Source organism: Oncorhynchus nerka, linkage group LG3, assembly GCF_034236695.1.
Source record: "Oncorhynchus nerka isolate Pitt River linkage group LG3, Oner_Uvic_2.0, whole genome shotgun sequence".
NCBI lineage: Eukaryota > Metazoa > Chordata > Actinopteri > Salmoniformes > Salmonidae > Oncorhynchus > Oncorhynchus nerka.
This window is the reverse complement of record NC_088398.1, coordinates 11,039,901-11,056,151: the sequence shown is the minus strand read 5'-3', so window position 1 is coordinate 11,056,151 and position 16,251 is coordinate 11,039,901. Positions and strand designations below refer to the sequence as shown.

The 16,251-nt window shown below is 45.7% G+C and overlaps 1 protein-coding gene across 1 annotated transcript in view; it reads right to left on the bottom strand.

The window, feature by feature from the left end:
• LOC115114049 (rho GTPase-activating protein 33-like) overlaps positions 1–16,251 on the bottom strand; it is a 51,719-nt gene that overhangs the window by 24,041 nt on the left and 11,427 nt on the right. The window contains 2 exon segments of the mRNA XM_065008448.1: positions 11,311–11,395; positions 13,705–13,796. Coding sequence (XP_064864520.1) covers positions 11,311–11,395; positions 13,705–13,796 — 177 coding nt within the window.

Sequence of the window (16,251 nt, the reverse complement as noted above, 5' to 3'; positions counted from 1 at the left end):
GAGGAGGAGAGGGATAAAGAGGAGGAGAGGGATAAAGAGGAGAGAGGTAGAAAGAGGAGGAGAGGGATAAAGAGAGAGAGTAGAAAGAGGAGGAGAGGGATAAAGAGGAGAGAGGTAGAAAGAGGAGGAGAGGGATAAAGAGGAGGAGAGTGGAGAGAGGAGAGAGAAAGAGGAGGAGAGGGATAAAGAGGGATAAAGAGAGAGAGAGGTAGAAAGAGGAGGAGAGGGATAAAGAGGAGAGAGTGGAGAGAGGTAGAAAGAGGAGGAGAGGGATAAAGAGGAGACAGTGGAGAGAGGTAGAAAGAGGAGGAGAGGGATAAAGAGGAGAGTGGAGAGGTAGGAAGAGAAGGAGAGGGATAGAGAGGACAGACAGTGGAGAGAGGTAGAAAGAGGGATAAAGAAGAGACAGTGGAGAGAGGTAGAAAGAGGAGGAGAGGGATAAAGAGGAGACAGTGGAGAGAGGGATAAAGAGGAGACAGTGGAGAGAGGGATAAAGAGGAGACAGTGGAGAGAGGTAGAAAGAGGAGGAGGGGATAAAGAGGAGACAGTGGAGAGCGGTAGAAAGAGGGGAGAGGGATAAAGAGGAGACAGTGGAGAGAGGGAGAAAGAGGAGACAGTGGAGAGAGATAGAAAGAGGAGAGGGATAAAGAGGAGACAGTGGAGAGAGGTAGAAAGAGGAGGAGAGGGATAAAGAGGCGACAGTGGAGAGAGGTGGAAAGAGGGGGCGAGGGATAAAGAGGAGACAGTGGAGAGAGGTGGAAAGAGGGGGCGAGGGATAAAGAGGAGACAGTGGAGAGAGGGATAAAGAGGAGACAGTGGAGAGAGGGATAAAGAGGAGACAGTGGAGAGAGGTAGAAAGAGGAGACAGTGGAGAGAGGTAGAAAGAGGAGGAGAGGGATAAAGAGGAGACAGTGGAGAGCGGTAGAAAGAGGAGGAGAGGGATAAAGAGGAGACAGTGGAGAGAGGGAGAAAGAGGAGACAGTGGAGAGAGATAGAAAGAGGAGAGGGATAAAGAGGAGACAGTGGAGAGAGGCTGGGGTTGTCGTCACTAGTAACATTACAACATGAGGCTGGGGTTGTTGTCACTACAGTAACATTACAACATGAGGCTGGGGTTGTTGTCACTACAGTAGAAAGAGGAGGAGAGGGATAAAGAGGCGACAGTGGAGAGAGGTGGAAAGAGGGGGCGAGGGATAAAGAGGAGACAGTGGAGAGAGGTGGAAAGAGGGGGCGAGGGATAAAGAGGAGAGACTAAGAGGAAGGAGGTAGTAAGAGAAGGAGAGGTAAAGAGAAAGTAGCCAGAGAGACTTAAAAAAGAAAGCAAATGCAAGAAAGAGAGGAAGAATAGAGAGGGTTTTGACGTGTGTTTGTTTCTGACTCAGAGAGCAAGGACAGTGAGATCTCTTTTCTTCAGGGGCTTCAGACACTAATGAGCAGTGCTCCCTCTGCTCAACACACACACACACACACACACACACACACACACACACACACACACACGCTCCAGCACAGAGAAAGAGAGCACTAACAGCTGTGCTGGGTGGGGAGAGACATGGAGGTGATGATGTCACTCACGACATCAGGTGTATGGAGTTAATCATCATGACCGTGTTTAAAATGGCATTAAAGTTACAAAATCCTTGTTATAGGATGATGTTATATGATTTTTGTTGAAGTAGCGTATGTTTAACAGTGTGTGCATTTAGATTTGTTTTTAGGGGGGGTGGAATTGTACACGGTGTGTGCTTGTATAAGTAAACGACAAGTTTATGAACATAAGAGTGTGAATATGAATGAACCAACTACGTTACAATGAACAGTATGAGAGGTATGAGGATAGGTATGAGAATGTGCTCAGTGTGAATGTCAGAGAAAAGGGAGAGTACTGCTGCTCTTCCACTCCGATGCCCATGGACAGAAAATCTGACTGAGTTTGTATTTGAGAGTCCAGTTGTGGTTGTGTGCCCAGTAGTGAGTGAGCGCTTGCGTGCATGCGTGCGAGTGAGTGCGTGAGAGAGTGTGTAGGTCATGCACAAAGAAAGAGAGCCAGCCTCAGCCCTGGAGATGTTGCTGCTCTCATCTCGCCACTGTGCCCACCCCCTTCCACATCAAGCCCACAGTCCTGACGCATTCTGACTGAAACACCCACAGTGCAGACATGCAGGAACACACACACACACACAGTGCAGACATGCAGGAACACACACACACAGTACAGACATGCAGTAACACACAGCGTAACCCACAGTGAGACCTGTATTGTGAGGTCATTAGGAGAGTCTGTCAGTCCTGTTCACATGTGATAATTACTACAGTAACAGTACAGCATGAGGCTGGGGTTGTCGTCACTACAGTAATATTACAGGCATGAGGCTGTCATCACTACAGTAACATTACAACATGAGGCTGGGGTTGTTGTCACTACAGTAACATTACAACATGAGGCTGGGGTTGTCGTCACTACAGTAACATTACAACATGAGGCTGGGGTTGTTGTCACTACAGTAACATTACAACATGAGGCTGGGGTTGTTGTCACTACAGTAACATTACAACATGAGGCTGGGGTTGTCGTCACTCCAGTAACATTACAACATGAGGCTGTCGTCACAACAGTAACATTACAACATGAGGCTGTCATCACTACAGTAACATTACAACATGAGGCTGGGGTTGTTGTCACTACAGTAACATTACAACATGAGGCTGGGGTTGTTGTCACTACAGTAACATTACAACATGAGGCTGGGGTTGTAGTCACTACAGTAACATTACAGCATGAGGCTGGGGTTGTTGTCACTACAGTAACATTACAACATGAGGCTGGGGTTGTTGTCACTACAGTAACATTACAACATGAGGCTGGGGTTGTCGTCACTACAGTAACATTACAACATGAGGCTGGGATTGTAGTCACTACAGTAACATTACAGCATGAGGCTGGGGTTGTTGTCACTACAGTAACATTACAACATGAGGCTGGGATTGTCGTCCCTACAGTAACATTACAACATGAGGCTGGGGTTGTCGTCACTACAGTAACATTACAACATGAGGCTGTCATCACTACAGTAACATTACAACATGAGGCTGTCATCACTACAGTAACATTACAACATGAGGCTGGGATTGTCGTCACTACAGTAACATTACAGCATGAGGCTGGGGTTGTAGTAACTACAGTAACATTACAACATGAGGCTGTCATCACTACAGTAACATTACAACATGAGGCTGTCATCACTACAGTAACATTACAACATGAGGCTGTCGTCACAACAGTAACATTACAACATGAGGCTGGGGTTGTAGTAACTACAGTAACATTACAACATGAGGCTGTCATCACTACAGTAACATTACAACATGAGGCTGTCATCACTACAGTAACATTACAACATGAGGCTGGGGTTGTTGTCACTACAGTAACATTACAGCATGAGGCTGGGGTTGTTGTCACTACAGTAACATTACAACATGAGGATGGGGTTGTTGTCACTACAGTAACATTACAACATGAGGCTGTCATCACTACAGTAACATTACAACATGAGGCTGTCATCACTACAGTAACATTACAACATGAGGCTGGGGTTGTTGTCACTACAGTAACATTACAACATGAGGCTGGGGTTGTTGTCACTACAGTAACATTACAGCATGAGGCTGGGGTTGTCGTCACTACAGTAACATTACAACATGAGGCTGGGGTTGTTGTCACTACAGTAACATTACAGCATGAGGCTGGGGTTGTCGTCACTACAGTAACATTACAACATGAGGCTGGGGTTGTTGTCACTACAGTAACATTACAACATGAGGCTGGGGTTGTCGTCACTACAGTAACATTACAACATGAGACTGGGATTGTCGTCACTACAGTAACATTACAACATGAGGCTGGGGTTGTAGTCACTACAGTAACATTACAACATGAGGCTGGGATTGTCGTCCCTACAGTAACATTACAACATGAGGCTGGGGTTGTCGTCACTACAGTAACATTACAACAGGAGGCTGTCATCACTACAGTAACATTACAACATGAGGCTGGGATTGTCGTCACTACAGTAACATTACAGCATGAGGCTGGGGTTGTAGTAACTACAGTAACATTACAACATGAGGCTGGGGTTGTCGTCACGACAGTAACATTACAGCATGAGGCTGGGGTTGTAGTAACTACAGTAACATTACAACATGAGGCTGTCATCACTACAGTAACATTACAACATGAGGCTGTCATCACTACAGTAACATTACAACATAAGGCTGGGGTTGTCGTCACGACAGTAACATTACAACATGAGGCTGGGGTTGTCGTCACTACAGTAACATTACAACATGAGGCTGGGGTTGTAGTCACTACAGTAACATTACAACATGAGGCTGGGGTTGTTGTCACTACAGTAACATTACAGCATGAGGCTGGGGTTGTTGTCACTACAGTAACATTACAACATGAGGCTGTCATCACTACAGTAACATTACAACATGAGGCTGTCATCACTACAGTAACATTACAACATGAGGCTGTCGTCACAACAGTAACATTACAACATGAGGCTGTCATCACTACAGTAACATTACAACATGAGACTGTCATCACTACAGTAACATTACAACATGAGGCTGGGGTTGTAGTAACTACAGTAACATTACAACATGAGGCTGGGGTTGTCGTCACTACAGTAACATTACAACAAGAGGCTGGGGTTGTCGTCACTACAGTAACATTACAGCATGAGGCTGTCATCACTACAGTAACATTACAGCATGAGGCTGTCATCACTACAGTAACATTACAACATGAGGCTGGGGTTGTCGTCACTACAGTAACATTACAACATGAGCCTGGGGTTGTCGTCACCACAGTAACATTACAACATGAGGCTGGGGTTGTCGTCCCTACAGTAACATTACAACATGAGGCTGGGATTGTCGTCCCAACAGTAACATTACAGCATGAGGCTGGGGTTGTAGTAACTACAGTAACATTACAACATGAGGCTGTCATCACTACAGTAACATTACAACACGAGGCTGGGGTTGTCGTCACTACAGTAACATTACAGCATGAGGCTGGGGTTGTCGTCACTACAGTAACATTACAACATGAGGCTGGGGTTGTCGTCACTACAGTAACATTACAGCATGAGGCTGGTGTTGTAGTAACTACAGTAACATTACAGCATGAGGCCGGTGGTTGTCGTCACTACAGTAACATTACAGCATGAGGCTGGTGTTGTAGTAACTACAGTAACATTACAACATGAGGCTGGGGTTGTCGTCACTACAGTAACATTACAGGCATGAGGCTGTCATCACTAGAGTAACATTACAACATGAGGCTGGGGTTGTCGTCACTACAGTAATATTACAGGCATGAGGCTGTCATCACTACAGTAACATTACAACATGAGGCTGGGGTTGTCGTCACTACAGTAACATTACAGCATGAGGCTGGGGTTGTCGTCACTACAGTAACATTACAACAAGAGGCTGGGGTTGTCGTCACTACAGTAACATTACAGCATGAGGCTGTCATCACTACAGTAACATTACAGCATGAGGCTGTCATCACTACAGTAACATTACAACAAGAGGCTGGGGTTGTCGTCACTACAGTAACATTACAACATGAGGCTGGGGTTGTCGTCACCACAGTAACATTACAACATGAGGCTGGGGTTGTCGTCCCTACAGTAACATTACAACATGAGGCTGGGATTGTCGTCCCTACAGTAACATTACAGCATGAGGCTGGGGTTGTAGTAACTACAGTAACATTACAACATGAGGCTGTCATCACTACAGTAACATTACAACATGAGGCTGGGGTTGTTGTCACTACAGTAACATTACAACACGAGGCTGGGGTTGTCGTCACTACAGTAACATTACAACATGAGGCTGGGGTTGTAGTAACTACAGTAACATTACAACATGAGGCTGGGGTTGTCGTCACTACAGTAACATTACAACATGAGGCTGGGGTTGTCGTCACTACAGTAACATTACAGCATGAGGCCGGGGTTGTCGTCACTACAGTAACATTACAACATGAGGCTGGGGTTGTCGTCACTACAGTAACATTACAACATGAGGCTGGGGTTGTCGTCACTACAGTAACATTACAACATGAGGCTGTCATCACTACAGTAACATTACAACATGAGGCTGGGGTTGTCGTCACTACAGTAATATTACAGGCATGAGGCTGTCATCACTACAGTAACATTACAACATGAGGCTGGGGTTGTCGTCACTACAGTAACATTACAGCATGAGGCTGGGGTTGTCGTCACTACAGTAACATTACAACATGAGGCTGGGGTTGTCGTCACTACAGTAACATTACAGCATGAGGCTGGGGTTGTCGTCACTACAGTAACATTACAACATGAGGCTGGGGTTGTCGTCACTACAGTAACATTACAGCATGAGGCTGGGGTCATCACTACAGTAACATTACAGCATGAGGCTGTCATCACTACAGTAACATTACAACAAGAGGCTGGGGTTGTCGTCACTACAGTAACATTACAACATGAGGCTGGGGTTGTCGTCACCACAGTAACATTACAACATGAGGCTGGGGTTGTCGTCCCTACAGTAACATTACAACATGAGGCTGGGATTGTCGTCCCTACAGTAACATTACAGCATGAGGCTGGGGTTGTAGTCACTACAGTAACATTACAACATGAGGCTGTCATCACTACAGTAACATTACAACATGAGGCTGTTGTCACTACAGTAACATTACAACATGAGGCTGGGGTTGTCGTCACTACAGTAACATTACAACATGAGGCTGGGGTTGTAGTAACTACAGTAACATTACAACATGAGGCTGGGGTTGTCGTCACTACAGTAACATTACAACATGAGGCTGGGGTTGTCGTCACTACAGTAACATTACAGCATGAGGCCGGGGTTGTTGTCACTACAGTAACATTACAACATTACAACATGAGGCTGTCGTCACAACAGTAACATTACAACATGAGGCTGGGTTTGTCGTCACTACAGTAACATTACAACATGAGGCTGGGGTTGTCGTCACTACAGTAACATTACAACATGAGGCTGGGGTTGTCGTCACTACAGTAACATTACAACATGAGGCTGTCGTCACAACAGTAACATTACAACATGAGGCTGGGGTTGTCGTCACTACAGTAACATTACAACATGAGGCTGGGGTTGTAGTAACTACAGTAACATTACAACATGAGGCTGTCATCACTACAGTAACATTACAACATGAGGCTGTCATCACTACAGTAACATTACAACATGAGGCTGTCATCACTACAGTAACATTACAACATGAGGCTGGGGTTGTCGTCACTACAGTAACATTACAGCATGAGGCTGTCGTCACAACAGTAACATTACAATATGAGGCTGGGGTTGTAGTCACTACAGTAACATTACAACATGAGGCTGGGGTTGTCGTCACTACAGTAACATTACAACATGAGGCTGGGGTTGTTGTCACTACAGTAACATTACAGCATGAGGCTGGGGTTGTTGTCACTACAGTAACATTACAACATGAGGCTGGGGTTGTCGTTACTACAGTAACATTACAACAGCATGAGGCTGGGTTGGTCATCACTACAGTAACATTACAGCATGAGGCTGGGGTTGTCGTCACTACAGTAACATTATACCATGAGGCTGGGAAATGTCGTCACTACAGTAACATTACAACATGAGGCTGGGGTTGTCGTCACTACAGTAACATTACAACATGAGGCTGGGGTTGTCGTCACTACAGTAACATTACAGCATGAGGCTGGGGTTGTCGTCACTACAGTAACATTACAACATGAGGCTGGGGTTGTCGTCACTACAGTAACATCACAGCATGAGGCTGGGGTTGTCGTCACTACAGTAACATCACAGAATGAGGCTGGGGTTGTCGTCACTACAGTAACATTACAACATGAGGCTGGGGTTGTCGTCACTATAGTAACATTACAACATGAGGCTGGGATTGTCGTCACTACAGTAACATTACAACATGAGGCTGTCGTCACAACAGTAACATTACAACATGAGGCTGGGGTTGTCGTCACTACAGTAACATTACAACATGAGGCTGGGGTTGTCGTCACTACAGTAACATTACAACATGAGGCTGGGGTTGTCGTCACTACAGTAACATTACAACATGAGGCTGGGGTTGTCGTCACTACAGTAACATTACAGCATGAGGCTGTCATCACTACAGTAACATTACAACATGAGGCTGTCATCACTACAGTAACATTACAACATGAGGCTGGGGTTGTCGTCACTACAGTAACATTACAACATGAGGCTGGGGTTGTCGTCACTACAGTAACATTACAACATGAGGCTGGGGTTGTCGTCACTACAGTAACATTACAACATGAGGCTGGGATTGTCGTCCCTACAGTAACATTACAGCATGAGGCTGGGGTTGTAGTAACTACAGTAACATTACAACATGAGGCTGTCATCACTACAGTAACATTACAACATGAGGCTGGGGTTGTTGTCACTACAGTAACATTACAACATGAGGCTGGGGATGTCACTACAGTCACTACAGTAACATTACAACATGAGGCTGGGGTTGTAGTCACTACAGTAACATTACAACATGAGGCTGGGGTTGTCGTCACTACAGTAACATTACAACATGAGGCTGGGGTTGTCGTCACTACAGTAACATTACAGCATGAGGCTGGGGTTGTCGTCACTACAGTAACATTACAACATGAGGCTGGGGTTGTCGTCACTACAGTAACATTACAACATGAGGCTGGGGTTGTCGTCACTACAGTAACATTACAACATGAGGCTGTTGTCGTAACATTACAACATGAGGCTGGGGTTGTCAACAGTAACATTACAACATGAGGCTGGGGTTGTCGTCACTACAGTAACATTACAACATGAGGCTGGGGTTGTCGTAACTACAGTAACATTACAACATGAGGCTGTCATCACTACAGTAACATTACAACATGAGGCTGTCATCACTACAGTAACATTACAACATGAGGCTGTCATCACTACAGTAACATTACAACATGAGGCTGGGGTTGTCGTCACTACAGTAACATTACAGCATGAGGCTGTCGTCACAACAGTAACATTACAATATGAGGCTGGGGTTGTAGTCACTACAGTAACATTACAACATGAGGCTGGGGTTGTCGTCACTACAGTAACATTACAACATGAGGCTGGGGTTGTTGTCACTACAGTAACATTACAGCATGAGGCTGGGGTTGTTGTCACTACAGTAACATTACAACATGAGGCTGGGGTTGTCGTTACTACAGTAACATTACAACAAGAGGCTGGGTAGGTCATCACTACAGTAACATTACAGCATGAGGCTGGGGTTGTCGTCACTACAGTAACATTATACCATGAGGCTGGGAATGTCGTCACTACAGTAACATTACAACATGAGGCTGGGGTTGTCGTCACTACAGTAACATTACAACATGAGGCTGGGGTTGTCGTCACTACAGTAACATTACAGCATGAGGCTGGGGTTGTCGTCACTACAGTAACATCACAGCATGAGGCTGGGGTTGTCGTCACTACAGTAACATCACAGAATGAGGCTGGGGTTGTCGTCACTACAGTAACATTACAACATGAGGCTGGGGTTGTCGTCACTATAGTAACATTACAGCATGGGGCTGGGATTGTCGTCACTACAGTAACATTACAACATGAGGCTGTCGTCACAACAGTAACATTACAACATGAGGCTGGGGTTGTCGTCACTACAGTAACATTACAACATGAGGCTGGGGTTGTCGTCACTACAGTAACATTACAACATGAGGCTGTCGTCACAACAGTAACATTACAACATGAGGCTGGGGTTGTCGTCACTACAGTAACATTACAACATGAGGCTGGGGTTGTCGTCACTACAGTAACATTACAACATGAGGCTGTCGTCACAACAGTAACATTACAACATGAGGCTGGGGTTGTCGTCACTACAGTAACATTACAACATGAGGCTGTCATCACTACAGTAACATTACAACATGAGGCTGTCATCACTACAGTAACATTACAACATGAGGCTGTCATCACTACAGTAACATTACAACATGAGGCTGGGGTTGTCGTCACTACAGTAACATTACAGCATGAGGCTGTCGTCACAACAGTAACATTACAATATGAGGCTGGGGTTGTAGTCACTACAGTAACATTACAACATGAGGCTGGGGTTGTCGTCACTACAGTAACATTACAACATGAGGCTGGGGTTGTTGTCACTACAGTAACATTACAACATGAGGCTGGGGTTGTCGTCACTACAGTAACATTACAACATGAGGCTGGGGTTGTTGTCACTACAGTAACATTACAACATGAGGCTGGGGTTGTCGTTACTACAGTAACATTACAACAAGAGGCTGGGTAGGTCATCACTACAGTAACATTACAGCATGAGGCTGGGGTTGTCGTCACTACAGTAACATTACAGCATGAGGCTGGGGTTGTTGTCACTACAGTAACATTACAACATGAGGCTGGGGTTGTTGTCACTACAGTAACATTACAACATGAGGCTGGGTAGGTCATCACTACAGTAACATTACAACATGAGGCTGGGTAGGTCATCACTACAGTAACATTACAACATGAGGCTGGGTAGGTCATCACTACAGTAACATTACAACATGAGGCTGTGATTATAATGCAGGCCACTGGAACATCCATGAGGACCTATGACATTAGTAATAAACATAGTTAAAAACACACTTAATTTACAGTCAGCCAAGCAGGACATCTTTGTAGTTTACATTTCTAAAATGGGCATTTTAGTCCGCACGCACAGTCTAGTTACCTGTCCCAGACCTGCTGTTTTCAACTCTCTAGAGACAGCAGGAGCAGAAGAGATACTCTGAATGATCGGCTATGAAAAGCCAACTGACATTAATCTCCTGAGGTGCTGACTTGTTGCACCCTCGACAACCACTGTGATTATTATTATTTGACCCTGCTGGTCATCTGTGAACATTTGAACATCTTGGCCATGTTCTGTTATAATCTCCACCCGGCACAGCCAGAAGAGGACTGACCACCCCTCATAGCCTGGTTCCTCTCTAGGTTTCTTCCTAGGTTCTGGCCTTTCTAGGAAGTTTTTCCTAGCCACCGTGCTTCTTCACCTGTATTGCTTGCTGTTTGGGGTTTTAGTCTGGGTTTCTGTACAGCACTTTGTGACATCAGCTGATGTAAGAAGGGCTTTATAAATACATTTGATTGATTGATTGCGTCGAAACCTACCTCGATGGAGCCAAACTCCACATTGTCATAGTGGAAGTGGGCACAGTCAACGAGCTTAGGGAAGTGACCTTTCACAACAGACAGCCTGAGATAGAAACACACACAGCAGTCAGATTAGATTAAATAACAGCATTATACAGTCACAGAGTGAGAGTCACAATACAGAGAATGTATTTGTCTTGAACAGCAGCAGACCAACACTGTTCTAACGTTAGTGCAGCAGTAGAAGCCCTGTATACAGTCTGTCTATGTTTGGGTGAATTAGTAGACTTACACTTAGGTTAGGAGAAGCTCCAGGACAAACAAAGCTGTAGCTATGGGAGCTTGAAAGTGACAATGGTTCTCGTGTGAACAGAAACCACCCTGGGCAGACTGCTTTGCATGTCCCTACTCTCAAATGCACACACTGACTGTGGCAGTTCCATTGCATGGTGATTTTTGCAGCTCGATGTTTGTCATGAATCTTGCCCTGCAGGCAAAAGTGAGCGACTTCTGCTAGGTGGGCCAGCTGCAAAGTCAAATTTGGCTATATTGTAAAAATGTATGAAAACAAAAATGTGCTTTTGGTCTTAAATTTAAGGTTAGGCAAACCTGCGGTGACCAGGGCCAGACTTTATCAGTGACACCACTCACTCCTCTAAGCTTCACATCACATCAACCTCCCACTATCAACTACAACATAATCTCACCACAGCCAGGGGGAAATTAAACTGGGGAACGTCCTGTTTCACAGAACTGCGTGGTCTGTAAGGGAAGTTCGGAGGTTCCCTGTATGTGTTTGTGTATAAACTTCTCTCCGACCCGTGTCTCCACAGAAGTGGTTTAATACCTGACAGGGATGTCCATACAAGTGCATTCATCACAGAGCACAGCTACAAAGTATAGTGAACCTGAAATACTACAATATATATAATATACACCCTTCCTCTCAGTCTACGCTTGGCATGCCTTGTCTGGCACCAAAGTTCCATCGGTGCCTAATGGTTCACATTTCCCACCACTTCTACGTCCTGTAACTACACTGCAGTCACATTTCACATCACTTCTGCGTCCTGTAACTACACTGCAGTCACATTTCCCACCACTTCTGCGTCCTGTAACTACACTGCAGTCACATTTCCCACCATTTCTGCGTCCTGTAACTACACTGCAGTCACATTTCCCACCACTTCTGCGTCCTGTAACTACACTGCAGTCACATTTCCCACCACTTCTGCGTCCTGTAACTACACTGCAGTCACATTTCCCACCACTTCTGCGTCCTGTAACTACACTGCAGTCACATTTCACATCACTTCTGCGTCCTGTAACTACACTGCAGTCACATTTCCCACCACTTCTGCGTCCTGTAACTACACTGCAGTCACATTTCACATCACTTCTGCGTCCTGTAACTACACTGCAGTCACATTTCACACCACTTCTACGTCCTGTAACTACACTGCAGTCACATTTCACACCACTTCTACGTCCTGTAACTACACTGCAGTCACATTTCACACCACTTCTGCGTCCTGTAACTACACTGCAGTCACATTTCACACCACTTCTACGTCCTGTAACTACACTGCAGTCACATTTCACACCACTTCTACGTCCTGTAACTACACTGCAGTCACATTTCACACCACTTCTGCGTCCTGTAACTACACTGCAGTCACATTTCACACCACTTCTACGTCCTGTAACTACACTGCAGTCACATTTCACACCACTTCTACGTCCTGTAACTACACTGCAGTCACATTTCACATCACTTCTGCGTCCTGTAACTACACTGCAGTCACATTTCACACCACTTCTGCGTCCTGTAACTACACTGCAGTCACATTTACATTTACGTCATTTCACACCACTTCTGCGTCCTGTAACTACACTGCAGTCACATTTCACACCACTTCTGCGTCCTGTAACTACACTGCAGTCACATTTCACACCACTTCTGCGTCCTGTAACTACACTGCAGTCACATTTCACACCACTTCTGCGTCCTGTAACTACACTGCAGTCACATTTCACACCACTTCTGCGTCCTGTAACTACACTGCAGTCACATTTCACACCACTTCTGTGTCCTGTAACTACACTGCAGTCACATTTCACACCACTTCTGTGTCCTGTAACTACACTGCAGTCACATTTCACACCACTTCTGCGTCCTGTAACTACACTGCAGTCACATTTCACACCACTTCTGCGTCCTGTAACTACACTGCAGTCACATTTCCCACCACTTCTACGTCCTGTAACTACACTGCAGTCACATTTCCCGTGTGCAGGTCAACAGTGTACTTGTTCCACCCTCTTTAAAATGATCTTTAACTGTTCCAATCCACCCTCAGTGAAACGATTAAGACCCGGAGGGCAGTGTGCCAGTCTTAGTGGCAGTATCACCTCTTGCTCATCTTTCCCTTCAAGTTGGCAGTGGTGCCCACGGAGCGGGTAGTGGGCTCCCCGGAAGTGTCCAGATTATCGGTGCTCCAAGCCTTCGGGAGGGAGAAAGAGGAAAAAGATAGTTAGTAAAACAACAGTTAACAGGCCACGTTACATGGTGTCTGTCTGTCTCCAGGGGTGGTGGTCAAGACTGTACCTCAAAAAGGGAGATCGGGAGGACATCAACCAGGAGATATCTAGATATCTACTATCGTCAAAGTATGGTTTATAGGCTACACCATCTACAAAATCTCTTCCTTCTTGACAGTGATTTGACTTGGTCAAAGAAACTTCCTCAGCCCCATGATGTCACTCCTGACTACAGTACAGAACATGCAGAAGATACTTACACAAACACAGCACAACTAACACCACTGCAGAGGACAGAGCAAAGTGTAGTAGCGGTAGCTGTGTTTGATTCTACTTCACATGCTGTAGCATATATAAACTGTTAGTTAGTAAATCCCTGTCCCCTGCGTGTATCCAGTCCTTCCTGTCAGGATCTGCATGACGATGCAGCAGCCGTCACACAGCGGAGCTGAATGCGCACTGGCTCATACTGACTCAACAGCAGGTGGAAACACAGCTCTAACCATCACACGGTTCACACCTTCACAGGCCCTACGGCAAGCCAGACACACACCCCTCCTCTCCCTCTGGCTTTAGGTCTGCCTTCACTCATCTCTAAAAACAGCATACAGCCATGTAATCGTCATCACAAATGAACGAAAGACAAATATTTGTCCCCATTTTCAGTCATACCTCTCTTGCTCTCCCTCTCTCAATGTCAATATCCACCTCCTTTCCATATTATCCAGCTTATGAATGCAAACCAACACACAACACACCCACTCCTACACAAACAGGTAGCAGCACTGATGAGCTGTCAACCACCAGAGGGAACGAACATCAATCACTCACTGTGTGTGTGTACGTAAACAAGCCATTTTTCACACGACCAGTGTATATTACACCCATAAGGCTTTGGTAGAGGCTAACTGAAGTAATTTGTCTGTTGTCAGGGAGCAGGTAGGCAGCAGGTAGCCTAGTGGTTAGAGCGTTGTAACCAAAAGGTTGCTGAATCGAATCCCCGAGCTGACAAGGTAAAAATCTGTCATTCTGCCCCTGAACAAGGCAGTTAAACCACTGTTCCCTGGTAGGCCGTCATTGTAAATAAGAATTTGTTATTAAACTGACTTGCCTAGTTAAATAATAATAAATAAGTAAAATAGGCAGGGTTGTAACCCCCATGAGATGAATTGGTGACAACCATCTCCATTCACAACATAGACAGTGGGAAATGGTTTTGCCCAGATGGAGGGAGGATGAGATGGGAATTAGGCTAAAAGTATGTGGATGAGTGACTCCCGAATCTCCTTCAAATACTCAAATGGGATCAAATATAAAAACCCATGTTCAGACGCTAAAGGCCTCTACCTGAACAAGTGTAAGAGAATCTACCGCTTCCTCAGAGAGTTGGCCTATCTTACAATGTCTCACTCTCACATGCCAACAGCAACTGTGACAATAGCAGACTGGATACAGTTTGGAAGGGTGCAAGCCAGGTTGAAGATCAGATTCTCCACTACTCGGCCTGTCATGGGCTCCTGAAACACCTTTAAAGGATACAGCAATGAAAAGACCTGGGCTTTTAAAACCTTCCCAGTTGTGAATCATTTGTGATTGGGGACAGCGCGTCTGTTCACAGGTTATTCCTCAGCAGAGGATGCAGAGCTGGATAGAGTACTGCAGCTCCAGGGAAAAACATTACTCCTCAGAGTATTGGCCTAGGATCAGTACTACTCCTCCCGTGACTGACCTTACAAACCCAAACTGGGCCTGGTGAATCGCTTAGGGACAACTGACACCCTCACCGTTCCTGGGTGAGTGAGTGGGAGAGTGGGCGAGCGAGCACCTGGCATAGGCTTGCTGTGGTAAATTGACTGTTAACAGTAAGCCTGGACAAACCTGCCTCCACCTGGTGTGTGTGTGTGTGTGTGTGTGTGTGTGTGTACGCACTCAGCGGGGCCCATAGAGGCTGAAAGCACTGGGGCTAAACTGGGCACAGCTAGGCTTAATCAGAATACATCAGCGCTGCATCACTTCAGCATTGAGCGTATCACCAAGATGTGTCTGTTCAGCCCTCAGTACAGGCCGGCCCCTTAGCCTCGACTCAATCACTCTGACAACGTGGCAACAGCAGAGAAACTCAACGAGCTGAGAGTCCATCATTACAAAGCAGGGGATGAGGTATTTATAGACAAGAACCCTGTATCCAGTCTGCACTGACTGTCTGCAACATGCATTCATTCCATCTCCAACATTGTAAAACCTTCACCACCCGACTGGTACATTAATGGATGCTAAAGGTCATTAGCGGACCACGTAGAGAACCACGTCATGTCGTTGCTCTTCCAGTAACTCCACACCCCTCTTCACTCTACACCAGGCTAGAGTTTCACGGGCAGCCGGTATGGCACAATAGACACCTGAAACTGGATCTGCCAT